The 20,625-nt window shown below is 32.9% G+C and overlaps 1 protein-coding gene across 1 annotated transcript in view; it reads left to right on the top strand.

The window, feature by feature from the left end:
* LOC127872340 (myosin-4-like) overlaps positions 1–20,625 on the top strand; it is a 360,094-nt gene that overhangs the window by 57,339 nt on the left and 282,130 nt on the right. Inside the window, exons 7-13 of the mRNA XM_052415671.1 lie at positions 10,787–10,927; positions 11,192–11,233; positions 11,538–11,606; positions 13,158–13,223; positions 13,634–13,742; positions 16,628–16,732; positions 17,018–17,116. Coding sequence (XP_052271631.1) covers positions 10,787–10,927; positions 11,192–11,233; positions 11,538–11,606; positions 13,158–13,223; positions 13,634–13,742; positions 16,628–16,732; positions 17,018–17,116 — 631 coding nt within the window. The remainder of the gene's footprint in view (positions 1–10,786; positions 10,928–11,191; positions 11,234–11,537; positions 11,607–13,157; positions 13,224–13,633; positions 13,743–16,627; positions 16,733–17,017; positions 17,117–20,625) is intronic.

Here is a 20,625-nt window from a genome sequence, read left to right as displayed (position 1 = left end):
GGTTTAAAATTTTTTCTTCTTTTAAATTGTATTCTTGATTTTTTTACTGGAGATTTTCAGATCTAATTTTTTTTATTTATCAATATAAAGCATTTAATGACGGTAATTTAGAATTTTTCTTTTTTTCGTCATATCCAGCAATCGGTTTGACAATCCCATTAAGTTTAAGATACAGGTTTCTGTCATAAATAAACGACCGTGTACATATATTTGTGTGATTTATTGTATATAATCTATGATATATTATACGGATTGTAATTGAAGACGATCATTTTAAAAGAAACTACATTCGGTATGTATTTTCATGTTTTTGTTCTATTTATATACTGTCGTAAATGTGGCAATGCATGGAAAATGGGTATTATGGCTCAAATTTCACATTTTCAGATTTTTATATATTTTATCTCCACATTCTTTTAGAAACAAAATGCAAAAAAGGTTTCTATCATTGTTAGTTTTCGAGATATGGAACTTAATGCTATACCACTGTACAGTGCAAAATGACTTATATTCTGCTTATATTCCTTTAAAAAAATAATATTAGACAAACACTAGTAGATGATCAATATACAGCAATATTTTCCTACTTTATTTATAAGTGCATTTTATACTTAATTGGACATATACAAACATTTAATGTGTGTTTTCTGATACTTTTTTAAAATATGGTTTCCATGGTAACAGAATTTGAAATTTGATTTGTTTTTCAATACAATTATTTTCTGCGGTTATTTAATTTACCCCTACAATAACATAAATGCATATACATTTTTTTAATATTCATATTTCGGGTGAACTTTCTGAACTATGAGTAAATAATTGATAATAATACTACACCATTGTTTGTGTAGACAGTAAATGCACTTTTAAGCATACCATGCTCACTTAAGATGTTTGACTTCACTTTTCAACAGTTGCTTAATATGTGAAGTCTTGTCATTGAAAATTGATTTAATTATGTCCGACATTTGTATTCATACACAATACACATTAAACTCTATTTCATATGAATATCAAAACATGTATTGTTGGTTGCCATTGAAACTAATAAATAGAAAAGACCATAGAACACAAGTTTGGTCTTTGGCTGTTCAAGAATTATGTGATTGTCATATTTTTTCACAAAAACAATACCTACATTAACATGTTTATAATTATTCATATGAAAATACAATAAGATCTTATTGATTTACAACCTTTGTAATCAAATTTACCAATCAAATTATAAAATAAGTACAAAAAAACAATTATCCGAAATAGAAAAATGTTGTACTATCGTTCAAAATATTATACAAAATTAATGTATTGTATGCACATTCATGCAAATTAGCATGCCAAACCTCTGTCAAAAATCTTAATTCATGCTAAGAACAAATAAAAATCTGAGAGTAAATGTATTGATTATTCAGCATGAATATTAAACATTGCTTGCATATTTTTTTACAAATACATAACTGATCCTTGGTATAGTTACATAAGTGATATGAAAGTTGCCCATTTACATAGTATTACCAATAAAGAAAAAGAAAAACAAATCAAATAATAAAGATGTGTTATTACCCCAACCTTAATATATTGCTCTTGTATTTGTTTTACCGGGCCTTTCAACATCAGTCAATAGGCATGTCAAATGTTTCAACACACGTCACCTGCAAACCTATAGTATGTTATCACATAAGTTCCACTGTTGTTCAGCTGAACGTCCCGCTCCTGAGATTGTGACGGCAATGGTTACTAAAATACCTCACTGATGCGGGAGGCGAAAAACAACAACGGGCGAGGCATGGTCAGGGGTGATAACCCCCAAAAAGGGTTAGGGAAAGGGTTAGGGTTAGGGGTCGGGTTAGGGTTAGGGTTGGGTTTAGGCTAACCCAAACCCTAACCCGACCACTAACACTAACCCAAACCCTAACCCTAACCCTCTAACCCCCCCCCCCCCTTGCGCAATACCATACCATGCCTCGCCCGTTGTCGTTTCCGCCTCCCCACTGATGCTGACACCTTTTATCAATAAGTGAAAACTTGGTTTCAACAACATTGTCAAGTTCAATGAGATAACAAAGCTAGGATCTGTTGAATTGAACGCAACCTTATGGTGCTGAAAAAGTCTCTTTAATGGCACAAACAACCGCCACAAAAATCTCGTACACAATAAGTGGGCAGTTGTGACCGCTAATATGTATCTTTCCACGCAGCTTTCCAACTCCTGTAATAATTGCATAAAATAAAAAAATAAAAAAAATATTTCCATATTTAAATGTATAACAGCCCAGTCTAAAATACCCTAAACAACTGCAACAATCATTGGGTGACATCTTACAGTGAAAAATAGAACCAAACAGCCTTTACATATATCAGATAAAGATATTTAAATATATATATATAACTGTGCCATAAAAGCATTGATATGGTTTGATTTTAGTGGAAAGGACTTTAACCCATTTATCCCTAGTGGACTCTCCCATCCTTTTAAATTGGATCAATTTATTTCCATAATTAGGAATGTCTAGTATATTTATTTCTATACTTAGAATACTTCTTACAGAAATTCTTTTAAGCAAACAGCGCAGACCCTGATGAGACACCACATCATACGGCGTCTCATCTGGGTCTACGCTGTTTGCCAAGGTCTTTTTTAGACGCTTGGCATAAATGGGTTAAATAAATTGATATAATAATGCTTTTTTATTTGTTAATTACAAATATGTGTCATTCAAATACGTGTACATACTAAAATACGTGCCCAATTGTACCAAATAATTGAGTCATAGCTACCTGCAGAATTTCTACATCCATGTTAGTAAACTTGTTCTCCCAAATGCAAAAGTGCTGATCCGGAGCAAGTTTGGTGTGTCCAGATATCATTATGCTCTACTCATTTTCATATGCAAGCCTGAAAAAAAAATATGAACATTGCAAAGTATAATGGATTTCTCTGAATAAAGTCAATACATTATATTAAAACTATTGTATATTCTATAAACATTATATGTTTACTCACATAAATTAATACTGCACCGGTATATTATCAAATAATAATCTTTGGTAGACATATAACAAAAACGTATAACTTAGTTTTATATTATAAGGGCAGCAATACAACCTTCAATTGTCTTACATTCACAAGTGGCATCCGGCCAGGTAATGGTGCATTTATGCAGGCTTATTGTTCAGTTTCCTTGACCACACATTCTTTTTCATTAAATAGCATATTGAAAATTGTTATGTGGTAGTTTTTTTTTATAAAGGGTACATGTACAAGTCCTTCCTTGTCAAGTCAGGTAGCAACTGCTTTTACAATTACATATTGAAATAAAAACTTGCTTAGCAAAATTGTTTTCCGATACCATAACTAAGTATTTTTGACTTTGTCTGCGTCATTGTTTACAGACATTGTAAGGTTGACAAGTGTTGCTATGTCTGATTTCACAACCAGATATAAATTTTGATAGTTTTATGTAAATTAAATAAATCCAATTATGTCAGTTATATTAACATCCTCACTGCAAGGATTTAAGTAAAGATTCCCACAGCAACATGCGTTTTAAAAGAATTATTTAAGTTGGTTTTTGTTACTGATGACTTGAGAGGAACATTCGATGGAATAAATGTCAAAATGTTAAAGGGAATCTGAGAAAAATGAATAATGAACTATATTTCTGACTCATCGTCTACATCACTGTTTTCAACATGTTTATTACCATCCAAATATTCATGTATGGTTTTGATTTTATAGTAATTGTTCAATTGTAACTTAATAATGGTAGACAGAGTTTTGACTATCAATAAATCGAATGTATTCAACCTTATGAATTACATCTTACACAAGTATTTTCTTTAATACTAACACAAGGAATTTTGTTTCATTGATTGTTTTCGTGACAATTCTTTTCACTTATTTAATTAACTACCAGTTTTACGACGCTGATGAATCGTAATCAAAGACATATGACCTTAAAATGTCAGATTTTAACTTCCGAGTTATTTGTTATTCTAAGTTTTCTAACAAATTAAGACAATACAAAACCGTGAATACTACAGTAAAATCCACACTAACCTTTCTTATGATGTGTCCTTCCATTTATCAACCGTGTAGTAAAATTATTATTAATATTAAGCCATTTATTTTGTTTAAGTACTTCTCAGTTGTGTACCGCGCCATTTTGCAAACCGGCAAAATGTTTTGAGGGCCTTTGTCGATATCACAGTCATAGTTTATAAATTCCCTCACTGAACCCTGATTCGCGATGTCAAGCAAACAATCGCAGTTGAGGACTACACGAAAGTTAATAAATAATAAAAGATCTAATCACAATTCAAAATAAATATATTATTTTAATTCCATCAAAAATCCCAGAAATCACCATGAAATGTACTTGGCACAATTCAATATCAACACCCCATGCCCAGTGTCGGCTATTTTGAATACAACGTTAAATCGCGGATGAATGTAAAGGTGAATAAAAGTAGTTCCAATTAGGCCAGGCAAATATTGTCCAGTGTTTATAGTAACATATTGTAGAAACTTTTAAACTAATAATATTTTTAACACTAACACTTTTTAACACTAAAAGTTTATTTGTCAGGATGTTTTCATTAATCCCCTGGAATACAATGAGGGCACATGAATGTGCCCCCTCCTCCTGATGACCTTTACTTCTGAACAGTAGATCAGATGGCACCGGTGCAAGCAGGAACAACCGTTCTTCTTGCCATCACATTGTTCCCATTTTGTGAATGGGAGGGAAACACACTATGCCAATTCACTTGGCTGGAATTTCCTACAAACACAGCAAAGTTGAGACGGGTCAGTTTCATCATCAGAGGCTTCAGACTGAGTGCTGGAGTGGACCAAGTTTGCACATGATGGCCCAGCCACTGGATTTATGTTCAGCACAGAAATCATACAATACTTTTTAGACATTGGAGCAGCTATCCTAGACTTTGCCTTTGGTTTCTTTGATTAAGGTTTAATTTGGCTCTCCCGATGTTCTTGAACAGCTTTCATAACATAGTCACTTGTAATATCTTTTCCAAAAACATGTCTACTTAAAGCGTTTTAGGTTTCTTTTCACTGCTGTTGGTCTGTTCGACAGGTTTAAGATTATGTTACACATTAAACTCTATTTCATATGAATATCAAAACATGTATTGTTGGTTGCCATTGAAATTAATAAATACAAAAGACCATAGAACACAAGTTAGGTCTTTGGCTTTTCAAGAATTATGCGATTGTCATATTTTTTGTACAACAACAGTTCCTACATTATAATGTTTATAATTATGCATATGAAAATACAATAAGATATTTTTGATGTACAGCCTTTGTAGTCAAATGTACCAATTAAATGATAAAATAAGTACCAAAAAAATCGAAATAAAAAATGTTGCACTATCGTTCAAAATATTGTACACAATTAATTTATGGGTTTATGCACATTCATGCATACCAAACCTCTGTCAAAAATCGCAATTCATGCTAAGAACAAATAAAAGTCTGAGAGTAAATGAATTGATTATTCATCATGAATATTAGTCATTGCTAGATTTTTTTTACAAATACATAACTGATCCTTGGTATAGTTACATAAGTGATATGAAAGTTGCCCATTTACATAGTATTATATTACATAGTATTACATATATACATGTCAAATGTTTCAACACACGTCACCTGCAAACCTTCAGTATGTTAACACAAAAGCTCCACATAAGTTCCACTGTTGTTCAGCTCCTGAGATTGTGACCGGCAATGGTAACTCAAGTACCTCACTGATGCTGACACTTTTTATCAATAAGTGAAAACTTGGTTTCCACAACATTGTCAAGTTCAATGCAGGTAACATATCTAGGATCTGTTGAATTGAACGCAACCTTATGATGCTAAAAAGTCCCTTCAATGGCACAAACAACCGCCACAAACATCTCGTACGCAATAGGTGGGCAGTTGTGACCGCTAATATGTATCTTTCCACGCAGCTTTCCAACTCCTCTTGCATAAAATATTAAAAATTAATTATTTAATTGTGCAGAACAACCCAGTCTAAAATACCCTGAACAACTGCAACAATCATTAGGTGATATCTTACAGTGAAAAATAGAACCAAACAGTTTGCAGTATATCAGATAAAGATATTGACATTTATGTGCCATAAAAGCATTGATATGGTTTGCTTTCAGTGGACACGGACTTTAAAGAAATGGATATTATATTGCTTTTTTATTTGTTCATTACAAATATGTGTCTTTAAAATACGTGTACATACTCAAATACGTGCAAAATTGTACCCAATAATTGAGTCATAGCTACCTGCATAATTTCTACATCCATGTAAGTAAACTTGTTCTTTCAAATGCAAACGTGATTGAGCAAATTGGGTGTGTCCATCTATCATCATGCTGTACTCAATTTTCATTTGCAAACCTGAAAAAATATGAAAATTACACAATATAATTGGTTTCTCTGCATAAAGTCAATTAATTATGGTAGAACTATTGTACATTATATGCTTACTCATAGTATATATATTATCAAATAATAATCATTGGTATGCCTATAACAAAAACGTATAACTTAGTTTTATTTAATTAGGGCAGCAATACAACTTTCAATTGTCTTACTCTCACAAGTGGCATCTAGCCAGGTAATGGTGCAATCCTACAGGCTTATTGTTCAATTGCCTTGACCACATATCCTTTTTCATTAAATAGTATATTCAAAATTGTTATGTGGTAGTTTTTATTATGAAGGGTACCTGTACAAGTCCTTCCTTGTCAAGTAAAGTAGCAACTGCTTTTACGATTACATATTGGAAAAAGAATTTACCTAGCAAAATTATTTTCCGATTTCATAATTTATACTTGTTAACTTTGTCTGTGTCATTATTTACAGACATTTAAGGCTGAAAAGTATAGCTTTGTCTGATTTCAGAACCAGATATAAATTTTTATAGCTCTATGTAAATTAAATTAATTTCAATAATGTCAGTTATGTTAACATCTTCACAACAAGGATTTACGTGCACATGCCGACAGCCTCATGCCTTTTCAAAGCATTATTCAAGTTGCTGTTTGTTACTGGTGACTTCAGATGAACATCCAATGGAATAAATGTCAACATGTTGAAGGAAATCTGAGGAAACTTAATCATGACCAGAATATGATGACTAATCACCTACATCACTTTTTTCAACATGTTCATTACCATCCAAATATTCATGTATGGTTTTGATTTTATAGTAATTGTTCAATAGTAACTTGTTGATGTTAGAAAGAATTTTGACTTTCAATTAATCGAATGGATTCAACTTCATGAATTACATCAAAAAAGAATTGTCTTTAATTCTTACATAAGGAATTGTGGTTCACTGAGTTTTTCGTGACAATTTCTTTTACTTATTTTATTAACTACCAGTTTTACGACGCTAATGATTTGTAAACAAAGTCATATGACCTTAAAATGTCAGTTTTCTTACAAATAAAGACAATACAAAACCGCGAATACTTCAGTAAAATACACACTTAATTTTCTTATGATGTATCCTTCCATTAATCAACCGTGTAGTAAAATTATTATTAATATTAAGCCTTTTACTATGTTTAAAAAATGCGCAGTTGTTTACCGCGCAAGTTTGCAAACCGACAAAATGTTTTGACGGCCTTTGTCGATATCACATTCATAGTTTATAAATATAATCAAATTTCTTTAAAAACTATTACGTGTGCATGTGTTGTCTTATAATTACTTATTATAAGTAGTTAAACCGTTGGAATCGTAGCTTAAAAAGCGTGTGATCGGCCCAAATCTTATTGACATTATAAAATCTAGTTTTTCTCAACAACGTCATTTGCGCGACAATAACAAAATCGCTGCGAAGGTTACCAATACGTAAATAATTCAATTCGAAGTGTATAAACTAATGTAACGTCAACCTGCTGTAAGAATTACGATTGTAGGATGCCGACAAACGGCACGAGGGCCTCTAGCCCAAGGGTCATTATGCGGCTAGGGTTAATTATAGACGTCCGGTCCAGGTCTTCCATGTTTTATCGTTTATATTGCATATCTTACTATTGTGTAACTTCTTTTAAATTAATTACAGAACCAGCTTTCCGTACTTGTATTTTCATTCAATTGATTACGCAATTTAAGACGTATCTCATATGCTGTAATTTCTGTGAATAAACACATCGGCTTTTGCTAGACTCTCCGGATTTTAGGGATAAAAAGTCGGACGGGGATGGGTTTCCTTTTTACAGTTAAATATTATTTAAGAATCGAACAAATCCAACACGTATTTCGGAGTGTGTGTATGTAAAGCATAATCTGAAGCTTCGCAAGGAATATAATGTTATCGCTCCGACAATTCATTTAATTTCGTAAATCGTGTTTTTTGTTACAGCGGTTAGCATTTGACACACTCGTTTAAAACAATATGATTTCAAATCAATAAAGATTAAAGGATGGAATAACAGAACATATTAAAGCACATCGTTGTTATTTTATTATTATACGCTTCGTAATAAAGTTGTCACCGATATAAGTGTGTCTTTTACTATAAATTTTGCTGTTTGATAAAACCTGTTGAAGCTCAATTAGAGCAAGTAGAGGCATTACTCTTATGTACAGTTTCAATCGATATTTCGAATTTGTATTATCCAAATTGTATGCTACGTGAAAATGATAGTTATGTGCAATTCTTTTGTTAAGTTGTGGCTTAATTCATTTGATCACCGTTGGCTACGATTGAATGCGGACGCCATTTTGTTCAGTTGAACCCGCGTTATCCGATTCTTTTCGAATACAAAAATCGGCCCTGCTCAGCGGGCCGATATTATTTATGTTGACCCGCTAGAAACGAATTACGGCCCGCTAGCGACGTCATTTTGTTACTATTTATAATAACGATATTTAAAAGTTCATAATAACATAATCCATAGTTTTATTTATTTCGTAGTGCATTTTCTTTCCTCTGATGATACAAGATATAGACAATTAATGCAATTTTATTAAGATAAGTTAACTCACTCTATTATTACACAATCTTACCAATCCGATCTTCTGACAATATTATGATTGATATTTAGAGACGGTTTGTCGATATTAAGATACGCTGCAAAAGTCAGTAATTTACAGCTTTCTGCAAATCATAGAAAGATTTTTTATATTTTACAGTTTTCACGGAAATTATATATTATTTAAGTTATAATTTGTTAACCAAACGTGTATACTCGTATCTACATCGCTTATGCACACATTAATTATACCGTCTCTTGAAATTTCCGATACACTGTTACTACTGGAATTGACACCTTTAATGAAGTTAATCGAGAACGAGTTGACTTTGCATGGACTGTTCGTTTATAAACCCATTTTATAGTTCTTGTCAGTTCATTAAACAAATAAATACATTTATTTGCAACAATATATTTATTTGTCGTTTGAAATTTAAATATTTGTTTGCTTATTTGCATTCGAGTGTTTATGATGCAAAACATGTGTTTCGTTAGTGTCTGCCAAATACATAGCCAATAGCACATGAGCTTAAACATTGCTTATGACACATTAGTAATCTTATAAATTAATAAAAAGTAGTTGTAACGGAGACTGATTTAATTGGATTGAAAGTTTTTTAAATAGTCGAATAAAGCAAGATTTAATTACTTTCTTATTGGTACTTACAAGTTTCTTGGTTATATCGATGCTATTGTTGACAACCTTAAACATATATTTTACTGTTTTTTGTTTATTTGTTTTACATAAGGCAAGTGCTTACATTCACTCCTTTAAAACTGAAATGAATAGGCTCGAACAATAGTTACCAAATATGTTTGCTAATTGATAAATTTGTATTATAACATTAATTTTCACATTTAAGCAGGATGTCGAACATACTTTCGAAGTTATACTTTGTAAACCAATTTTAACCCCTATTAAAGGTCACTGTGGCGTAGTAGATATGGTGTCCGTCTAGCGACCGGATGGTCACGTGTTTGAGCTTTTTGGTCGGCCATCTTTGCGACGATCTTGGATTTAGACCCCATTGGGATAAACATTGTCTTGGGAACACAAAATTATTTTACCCAAGACATTGTAGATAATCATAATTATATTATCAAAAGGTTCCAATCGTGCACCGTGGACCTCCGTACCTACAAGATTATTTGTTTATTAAAACTTACATACCATATTGGTTTTAGTCTGTTATTCACATTTCGGCTGCCCCCTTATTTAAAAAATGACGACACATTTTCTTTTAACAAATATGAGTTATTTGTATTTATTTAGAATTTTCTCTGAATGTTGTTTTTGGTTCGAAACTTGTGAATTTTATATTTTGTACGGAAATAAAATTTAGTTAAACTTTTTTCAAACTTTGTTACAAATATTGTGTACGTTCCAATAATTTTGAAGTATTCTCTTTTTATTAGTATGCTTATGTTTGCTAGTCTATTTAACTATTTATTCGATCAATTACATCAAAATATTACCACAAAAAAAATAGTTTTCTATAAAAATGATAACTGAACAGATTGATAGGAAAAATATGAACAAATAAGGGTTTCTAGTGGTTCTTCTTGGATTTTTCCTGTTACTAAGGACATACATAATATGTAAATTGTTTTGCTTCTTTTTTGTTGTAAATACATAAACCCTTTCATTCTGACTTACTTGTGTTTGCCATATTGCTATTCAGTAGAAAAAGTCATTTTAACTCTAAAGTGGCGGAATAAACAGAAAAAGCGGCTACTGTTTGTAAGTATGATTCATATCAATATTTTTCAGAGAACTCCTTGATCTTACAAAGGAAGAAATAATTCAACGTGCAACTCAAAATGAAAGAACTCTGAATAACATAATTGGTCAAATTAAAGAACAGATTGAGGTTAAGCAAAAAGAACTTGGGCAACTTAAAAATAAATTGAGGTAGTATGTGTGAAAATAACAATATATGATTTTAAGAAGAACATATAATATATAATATGATTTTTTTCATTAAGTGTAATGTGAAATAGTGTTGTAGTTTTCATTTTAATGTAACGTTTGTTACCGCGTAAATACGACCTAGCAAGCTGTTACAATATTTAATGGTTATGATCAATTTTTCGACCAGTGACTGGACCAATTAAATTGACGGTGTAAGTAGGTCTTACGATAATAATATTATATAATCATTTTATCATTTTGTAGCTCAAGTCGTGACCAAGATGAAAAGGAGGAACTTCAACGTCAGTAAGCTGCTTTTTGTTACTAATATTTATTGTTGTAATTTGGAACTATATTAACAGTTGAATGCTCGGACATATATGAATGGATTGATATTAAATAACTATTTTCTCACTCTTTAATGTCGTTTATCTATTCCCTTATTAAAGCAGGTTTAAAACTGTGCATATATATTAATAAAAGTTTTGTAATTTTGCAAAATTATAAAGAATATCATTATATTTTATATATAATTATCATAATTATTATTTATTGTGTTTGTCTTGAACATAAAATGCTGGGTTGAAAACATTTAAACCTTCATTTGTAGATTGGCAGTTGCGGAAACACACCTTCAGCTCCTTCAAGACTTGGTACTAGTCCAGAACAAAAGGATATGGTGGGCACACTTTTTTAAACAACATTTTACATATTAATTTCAAACGTAACTTTTTAACATAAAACCCCATAGACACAAGGAAAAGGACTCGAATGCGTTTCATATAAGCCTTAGGCTTGTTATGCAATCGAGCTAAAAAAAATAGGTTTAAAAAAAAACTTTTCACAAAAATGAAGGTACCTTATATGTAAACATAGCCTTGTTAGATGCTCGGATTGTACAAGATCATTTTTGTTACGTTTCCATTTTGAGCTTAACTGAACGCAACGCACTCATTGGATGTTTTTGGGAAACAATAATATCAATCACCTGCTGTGTGTCCGTTAATATATAAGGTCATGGGAAACAAAAGGGGTTTTGAAAATGGAAAATTCAGAAATATTCTCCTCTGCAATCACAAGGCCAAAACGTTTAATATATGGTATGAAGCATCAAATGTCGTCACCCAAACATGTTATTCAAAGTTGCCGCTGGGGTCAAAACAGGCCTCGTTTTCAATTTTACGTTAACCTTTCAAAAAATACTTACAATTCGAAAACATTTTCAAATCTTCTTGTCTGAAACACATAAACCCATCACGTTAATGTTGAACATCTGGTATTATCTACGCCCTACACGAATTTTGTTCAAATTATTCCCCTTTGGTCATTAATATGCTTTCCCCGGCGGTCACCTTCTTACGTAGATAAATACAGTGAATAACTTTGAATACATATGAACATTCTTGTTAAAGCTTATTGCAATAACGCTTTAAAGTACCATGTTCAGAGAAGTATCATTAACAATGCTCGGAACAATTTCTTTAGATGATAGCTCGGCTTTGTATTAAATTGTTCCGGTCCGTTGGAAAAATTGCCGCCATGGGCGTCGCTGTTTCTCTCAATGGCTTAAGTATGACCGTGAATACTCTAGAAGTCACACTGTTCGCTGAATCACCTTCAAACGTGCTTACAAAACTTGCTTAACTGATATTATGCTACAAAAACATTGTATGCATCGTTGAAAAACCTGCCTTTAAAGGGGAGGGTAAGTTTTCTATAATGGGCTTTAATGCTACCCTGCGAATACTCTAGAAGTCGCTTTATTGTACAATCTTGATTAAACGTAAGAGTGACATTTGTTTAAAAACTATTTTGAACGAGTAAGAACATATGTTTGATCAGTTAAAAAGTCAAATTGTACCCCAATTATGATGAAATTCGGTCAGAATATTTATTTACATGATATAAGGGCTATTTTAAAAAACGGTTGTGTCCGTTGAAAAAAAAAGTCGCAGTTTTCTTATATTGCTTTAATAAAACCTTATGAACAGTGAAAACATATCTTTGATCAATTAGAATGAAACATGAGTTAAATATATTTTAATAACCCAGTGTGGCTTAGGGTGGACGTTTTGCGGTTATGGCTATATTGGATAATTACAGTTAAAAAAGGCCAAGTTCTCCGGTTCTAAGTAGAGCGCCTTTAAGAATTTTCCCCTCTTATTTCAAATAATGTAATAAAAATGTGTTCATCATAAAAAATTCCACATTATTGTTTTCCTTTATAAAGCACGCTGCAAATAATGGTAGAAGCCTTACGGAAAGAACCAACATCAGGCATTTCAAGCGAAACCAGGTTTGTTTATTTCAAAATCTTATTCTGTATTGCTTAATATAAGTATATTACAAATCGCATGGACAAAACATATTATGGAATAAATTAAATGATCGCAAGAAAACACAAAACCATTAGTTTCATTATTTAAGGAATCCGGCCCATATATGTAGGAATATAGGAAAAAAATACCAGTCACTCATACTTAGCATGGCAAAGTTGAGAGCTTTTTATAAGCAAACACAGCAATTGCATATAATATGAGCCTTTTTGTCACTTTCATAAAATTAAAAAAAATAATATAAGTTTCCAAAGAAACATTTGCTTATTTCGTTCCTCTTGAAATTAGCAACAATAAACTATTCATGGATAAATTATATATAAAAAATTTAACTATCACGTGTACAATCATCAATGGGTAATGATTTTAGACAGATACTCATTCATTTGCGTGAAGAGGACTACCGACTAGAATCTGATATCAAAACTATTGAGATACGTCTTCAAAATTCAGAATATAGGTCAACTGGGATAGATACGGTAATTATACGTTTACATTTGTTTGCTTTCGGTTTATTGAATATTTTGTTTTTAAAACTCCCTGTTTGCTATGTTATTGCAATCTATTTTAAATGATAGTCAAATAACCATGTTGTATTTTAGAAAATTCCATCCAATTGCTATATGGTCAGATTTTGTGAGTTTGCTTCTAAATCTTTATTATTTAGCTTTTTATTAAAAAGTAAAGTACTTTATACACACTTGCAAAAGATTTTACTGAGCAGGGAGAAAATATGTTATTCTCGCACACTTCTAGATATTAACGTTACATTCGTGTACAGAAAAAAAGTATTTTGGCGTCAAGTCAGAAAAACCGATGAAGCTAAGTAAAGTAAGCAAACTGGCTGTGGTAGTAGTGTGTTCCCTGGTTTATTAAAATTTATCAAACTATACACGATTTCACGTTCCCATTGAATTATTTAAATTGACACAGTAAGTGCATTATTGAATAATCCAATGCGTTTAAAAATTATAATCTAGTAATATGCATTTGTCAAGAACTCACTTCTAAAAATACTACGATTTGCCAGACCAATTGATTGTTTTCCATATTAAGTTTGCGACTGTGTATAAATGAAAAGAAAAATCCACGCATATACTAAAGATCAAGTCTCACTTTTACCAGTAGAGCCCCGGTCCATCTCGGTTTGCTAACGCCAATCGACCAGCGAGAACCGGGATGAATTTCGTAGAATTTTTTAACGCGGTCACACTATTTCTTGATGCCTCCCCGGTTGAAGACGGTCAACAACCTGGCAGAGTCCCGGTCAACCACGGACTGGCTACGGTTTATCCCGGTGAATCCCAGGCAGCGCCCCGGTTATCGCCGGTAATGCCCCGGTTGAGCCCCGGTGAAAGCCGGCAGCGCGCCGCTTTACTTATGTACCGCAGCTATACCGGTACACTGACGGCATTCACATGGGCTCCACCGGGGCGTTGCCGTAGCTCTAACAGGGTCTGTATGGGCTACGCAGCCGTCCCGGTTGTTCCCGGTGCCGTCCCGGTTGTTTCCGGTGCCGCGACGGTCGTTGCCGGTTCTTCCCGGTGACTCCCGGTTCATTCCGGAGGTGTTAAACATTTTAATACTTTCCCGGTGGAGCCCCGGATGTCCCTGGTTTATCCCGGTGGGGCCTCGGTACGTCCCGTATCACCCACCGGGTCTCAACCGGCATCATAGTGACACTGGGCCTTTAAACTAAATCGATATAGTTTACAGAGTAAATCAGGGTCAACGTTTTAAATTATTTTATAAAGGAGAAAGTATTCAAGCAAATTCAAATATCAACCTGACAGTTTGTACATAAACATCGCTTGTGTCCAGATGGGTAAAGGTCGTGGTCAATAAAATTTGCTAAACATAGATCATACGATGGTTATTTGTTCTATTGTAATACGTGTAATTTATAAAGAAAACGTGTCAAGTTATCGCGTAGGATTTTATGTGCGCTTAATTAGGTTGCGGTTATTTAATATATTAATAGAAAAACGGTTTCACCTAAATTCCAAAACAGACTATTGTCTGAAGCTTCCTATAAAGTACACACAAAAAAGAATTCACCGTTCCATCATTTCACAAATGGTTTCTGCTCAATAAATGGAGAACGATTTCAGATATTGCACAAGGTAAATCAAAACTGTTGTTTTAATCCCTTTGTTGTAGACAAATTCTTAGCTAACTATGAGTGAAGTAAAGTCAAACACGCTTGGAAATGTCAGTATCAGCTTTGAGAACTGGGATCAAGTTTAAAAGATACGTGCTTATTCTACTAACGTCATTTTAGTATATCCTTCATCTCAGACAAAAACGTAAACGAACAAAACAACGAAGTTCAAGGGTGTAATTAATGTTCTAAGAGTTGAAAAGTATCAGGTCAATGGTGGCGAGTTAAAGCTGCCAAGAACACTTGTGTCCCAAATTGATTTGACTTCATCAATCATACACAGTATCTTCACCATCGAAATCGCTAATTCCATTTGTAAAACGTTAAAAGGCACCAATGCATTTAAAGAATATATTAAAACAACAAAATCATGCAATTAAATATTATTTCTACCATAATTTTTGGCAAGTTGCAATTTAAGTTATGTTGGTATTGTTATTTATAATGAAGTATCCAATTTCTTTAATAATACAAAGTTTAACTTAATATTTTACCATAACAATTCATAAACCATCAAAGAACATCGTTGAAGCATATTTAAATGAACGATTTACATTGATCAGAATTATTGAGTCTTTATGCTGAAATTCTATTAAAGTTATCAATTGAATACCCGAAGATTGAAGAACAACACTATGCATATATAGTCATTTTAAACCTACACATGTTTGCAATATTGTATTTCACGTTTAGCAAGTAGAATAAAAAAAAATGTTCAAATAAAGATTGCTCCTAGAAAAAGCATTGTCAATCAAATACACTGGTCATGTTTTATCATTGATTTATTAGTTACTTGTACTAATTTGAGATCAACGAATGTCAAAAACAGTTGTACATATACTGTTCTGGTGTATTCGCTTTTATTTAAAATCGAATTAATCCGCAATTTGTAATTAATTTGGGACTACTGGTGCGATAAGAAAACAATAACCCAGCTTTAGTCCAAAATGTGTTTTTACAATGGCCCTTCTGAAGCTGTGATCCCAAGATTTATTAATCTTTATGAATGTGTGTCTAATATATATGTTGTCAATTGTATGCGTTTCGTGTAATATTACTGGGCCATTTATGTGCTGCGGCATCTATACTGTCCTCCATACATGGTTTGGCATGCAACAGCAAATTTACGATTTAAACTCTGTCCTTAACCGTTCTTTTTTTAGACTATTAAATATTTTAGTTTTTAGATCGTTTAATTTCCAGATGACAGAATTAGAAAGAAATACAGAAGAACTTGAGGCAAAGTGTTCTGATTTGGAAAAAGATAATAAGACCCTTAATAAAGACTTTACCACCGCTACCGATACGGTAGTTACAGTTTGTTATCTTGAACATGCATGTATGTGATTTTTGTTGCATTTTATATGTTAACTATTTAATCTAGCAAACAATGAAACTCAAGGAACTGTACCAGGAGAGACATTCTCACCAGTATACAATACATTTAAAACAGATCAGAGGGAGGGAGGGAGGGGCAGTCGAAAAAATGAGGTGTTTGTCTAATTAACACTACATTCAAAATATCAGCACACTTGTTGTAAGGACATATTTTTTTATTTCTGTATTATTACATTTAATTTTGCCGAATTAAAGAGTCAGATGAACAACTTGGAACAAAACAAACCGGAACACCAGACAAAGCATACTGGTATGGCAAAACAGAAGACAACCCTACAAAAGACCAGAGATTCGGTATGTACAGTTCGAGTTTGTGTTTTGATATGATGTCTTATATGTTTGATGCTAATATTAACGATGGAAATTAAAAAATATAAAAATACAGATCCACACAATGCATTCACCATATCGCACTTCAATCGCATGACTTTTGTAATATTCTTTCAAAAACGTCTTTAGATGTCAATTCAAAATTGCATATGTTATTTGTTTTGAAGACCTTTTCTACATAATTGAAGGTCTTAATTTATAACTATCTTACCTATATGTACGAATAATTCCATTTGATAAAACAATGTTATTTGTAAGCGTTGGTGCGTAACTGAACGATTGTCCGTTGATTGGTCGTGTAAAAGGCACTTTAATTATATCACAAGATCGTACAGCATGTAGAACGCACGTGTTATTGAAAAAAATCACATTAAAAAAGCGCTGCTCTGCAAAAGATACGACATGAAACCCTGTGTAGCCTTCGACTACATGAACGGTCCCATTTTTATTTGGGAATGGTTGAACATTCAAAGCGTATTCATAAGATAAAACTATACATAATTATACAGTTATCACTGTTATCGCATGACACAAGGAGTGTCTTTTAAGTCAAGCATATATCAGATTATTTAATAAGCATATATTTTGTTATTTAATAAGCATGAGTCAGTTTTGTTACCACAATTTTGGCGTGCACAATACGCATGATAAAAGATCGCGGATGATGCAATGGGACTTGCATTTACATAGAACTGCGTCAATCAAACTCAAGGGCAATGATCCGATTTTGACGCATGGACTTAGTACAAGACATACACAGTCGATATACATTGTTAGCCACTTGGGGAAATATTTAAGTGGTTTAGAGTTTATTTCAGATGTGATAAAAACGTTAATTGAACACAAAACACATTAAAACAAAAAAAATAATTTTCGAATTGAGTTATTGCAGATTAATTTTCTGTTGAACGTTTTAAATTAAAATACATAAATACATTTACAGTTGATATAAAATAATACATTAATAAAAGTTTTAGCAATTTTCAAATCATTCTCATTGGAAATTGTCAAGTTAACAAAGTTTGGTCCATTTATGAAAAAAAGCATCCATTGGCTGTGCATTCCACAAATATAGGTTCATGATCTCGGTCGTCCTCCATGACTTGGTCTTTCTTCTGTTTATTTCAAAAACTTCTAGGCCGAAGAAAGTAGGGCTTGATCAATCTTATTGGTGACGGGGTTGAGGTCATTGTCTACGAATTTCAGGGCTACACCTATATGTGTCTGGAATATCTCTGCTATATCTGTATCTTTTAAGTCAAGTGTAATGTGATGTTTCTTGGAGATGCGCTTGGTTTTTTACTTCAGCTTTATTGTCGTGAGCACTAAGTCATGGTTAATGCCTACTTGAACCGTTGTGGCGCCAATATTAAATCGATCTGGTCGTGCACTTGCACGTTTGGCGCGTTTGGGGCATACCCGGTCGCTGTTCTGGACGGTTTGTGTGGATGCAGCCTATTGGATAGTGTGAGAAACTCGAGAAGTCTCAGTACTCTTTTTATGGTCTTTTTTATGTCAAATCTGCCTACTGTCCCCGACCAGTCTAGGAAGGCGTCTGGTCCGACCTTGGCGTTCCAGTCGCTTCGGACGATGAGGATGCCCTTCTTCGAGACCTGGCTGTAATGCGATCTAAATTACCTCGTCTTCGTAGTCTCATGACGGTGCGTAGACCTGGATGACGATGATATTGTGAGGTCTCGCTGAGAAACGTGTGGGTGTGATTCTTCTTAAATTTGTGTTACTAATAACGCTACTGACTACATCCTCCATAACGATAAAAGCATATGTACAAGGAATGTATGAACACATCATGCGTGAAGAAAGATCCACGAACTGACGCACGAGCTGAAGAGCCCTCACTGGAACATCATCGGTATAGCTGATCATCGGTCAAGTGGCTAGGCTCTGGATAAACATAAACAGACAAAGGCACAATAAATGGTTGAGCAATGTGGATTCAAAACATCGCTAGGGGTAGCCTACATGAACGAGTCCGCATTCGGGAAATGATGAACATTCCAAAAGTATTCATAATATAATTATTTTCGTTTCGTGATTAAATTAATGTTTCTCACTGTAAAAAAAACTTCGATTTTCTTCCTCAACCGGAAACATATGTTTCTTTAATGCAAGTTCCATCATGATAAACTGTTCAATAATTTTTACAGTACATAAATATTTAAGATTGCGACATTTTTTTGTGAATTTTATTTTTTAGCGATATTCCACCTTTTATGCTTGGGTTGTTGATCAATATCAAAATATATGTTTGGATTGCCAGTGAATAATGTGTGTAGATTACAAGTGTTGTGTTATATATGTAGGGATAGCAACGTCTAGAAATATTTTGACTATTCGGTCATAACGGTATTTGAATATTCAAATTGTCAACGTCTTTTCCATTAACGTATACGCAATTGAAAATCCTAAAATTTGTTTTTAAAAAAACGTTCAACCATATGTACATTAAAATGTACTAAAAAACGTCAAATATGTAGTGCATGTGCATGCAATTAGAACGTGTACATACATACAAACCTGTGACAATATACGTGACAATATCGAGCTTAACAATAACTGTAATCGCTGTACTCGCTTCACATCAGGGCTGTGTTTAATGCCATGCATTTAATTGGCAATTTAATATAAACATGTCGAATAAGTCGCATGAGTGTATATACGCAATATAATATCCACAAGTCCGACGTGCACTATACGTTTGAAAAAATATCACGGATTACACTATAAGATTCACAGTGATATTGAACTTCGTCTACCAAACTCAAGGGCGATTGTCCGATTTCGACGCACGCTTTAAGTACAAGATACGTACAGGCGGCATACAATAATGGCGCCTTGAGGAAAATATTTCAATGTTTGAGCGCGCATTTCAGTTGTTATTTAAACGTCTTGTGAACACCTTTATCACATCGCACGAGTCACTTAAATTGAGTTTTAAAAATACATATTCAGCATAAAGCTTTAAATTTTTAATACATAAATGATTTTACAGTATATATTTTAACAACAACATAAGAAAGAATAAAACAAATTTTCTAATAATATCATTAAGCAGTGTCAATATAGGTTAGTTTGGTATTGTTATTAATAATCAAGTCGATGTTTTTAGTATTCGAAAACGGTTGGCCCCATTCAACCCGTGATTGTGTAGTGACTAAGTCTATTTAGAAAGTTTACATACAGAAAAAGAAATTACACTGTTTGTCCAATTAACAATGCAAACACAAGATCAGAACATTTGTTGCAATTAAAAATTATTCAGCTTACATAAAAGAAGATTAACTGAACGGGATAATGGGATTTAATGTTTTATAAAATACAACAAGGGAAATTTGCCTTTTTGTGTATACGGTTATTTTGAAATCTATAAAGAGTGTAAATCATATAGAGCCTACGTGTGTGCGCAATCATTTAATTTTGACAAATTTAAAATTAAGACATTAGGTCGAATT

The sequence above is a fragment of the Dreissena polymorpha genome, chromosome 3 (assembly GCF_020536995.1).
Source record: "Dreissena polymorpha isolate Duluth1 chromosome 3, UMN_Dpol_1.0, whole genome shotgun sequence".
NCBI lineage: Eukaryota > Metazoa > Mollusca > Bivalvia > Myida > Dreissenidae > Dreissena > Dreissena polymorpha.
Note: the sequence above shows the minus strand (reverse complement) of the source record. Positions and strands in the feature narration are given on the sequence as shown.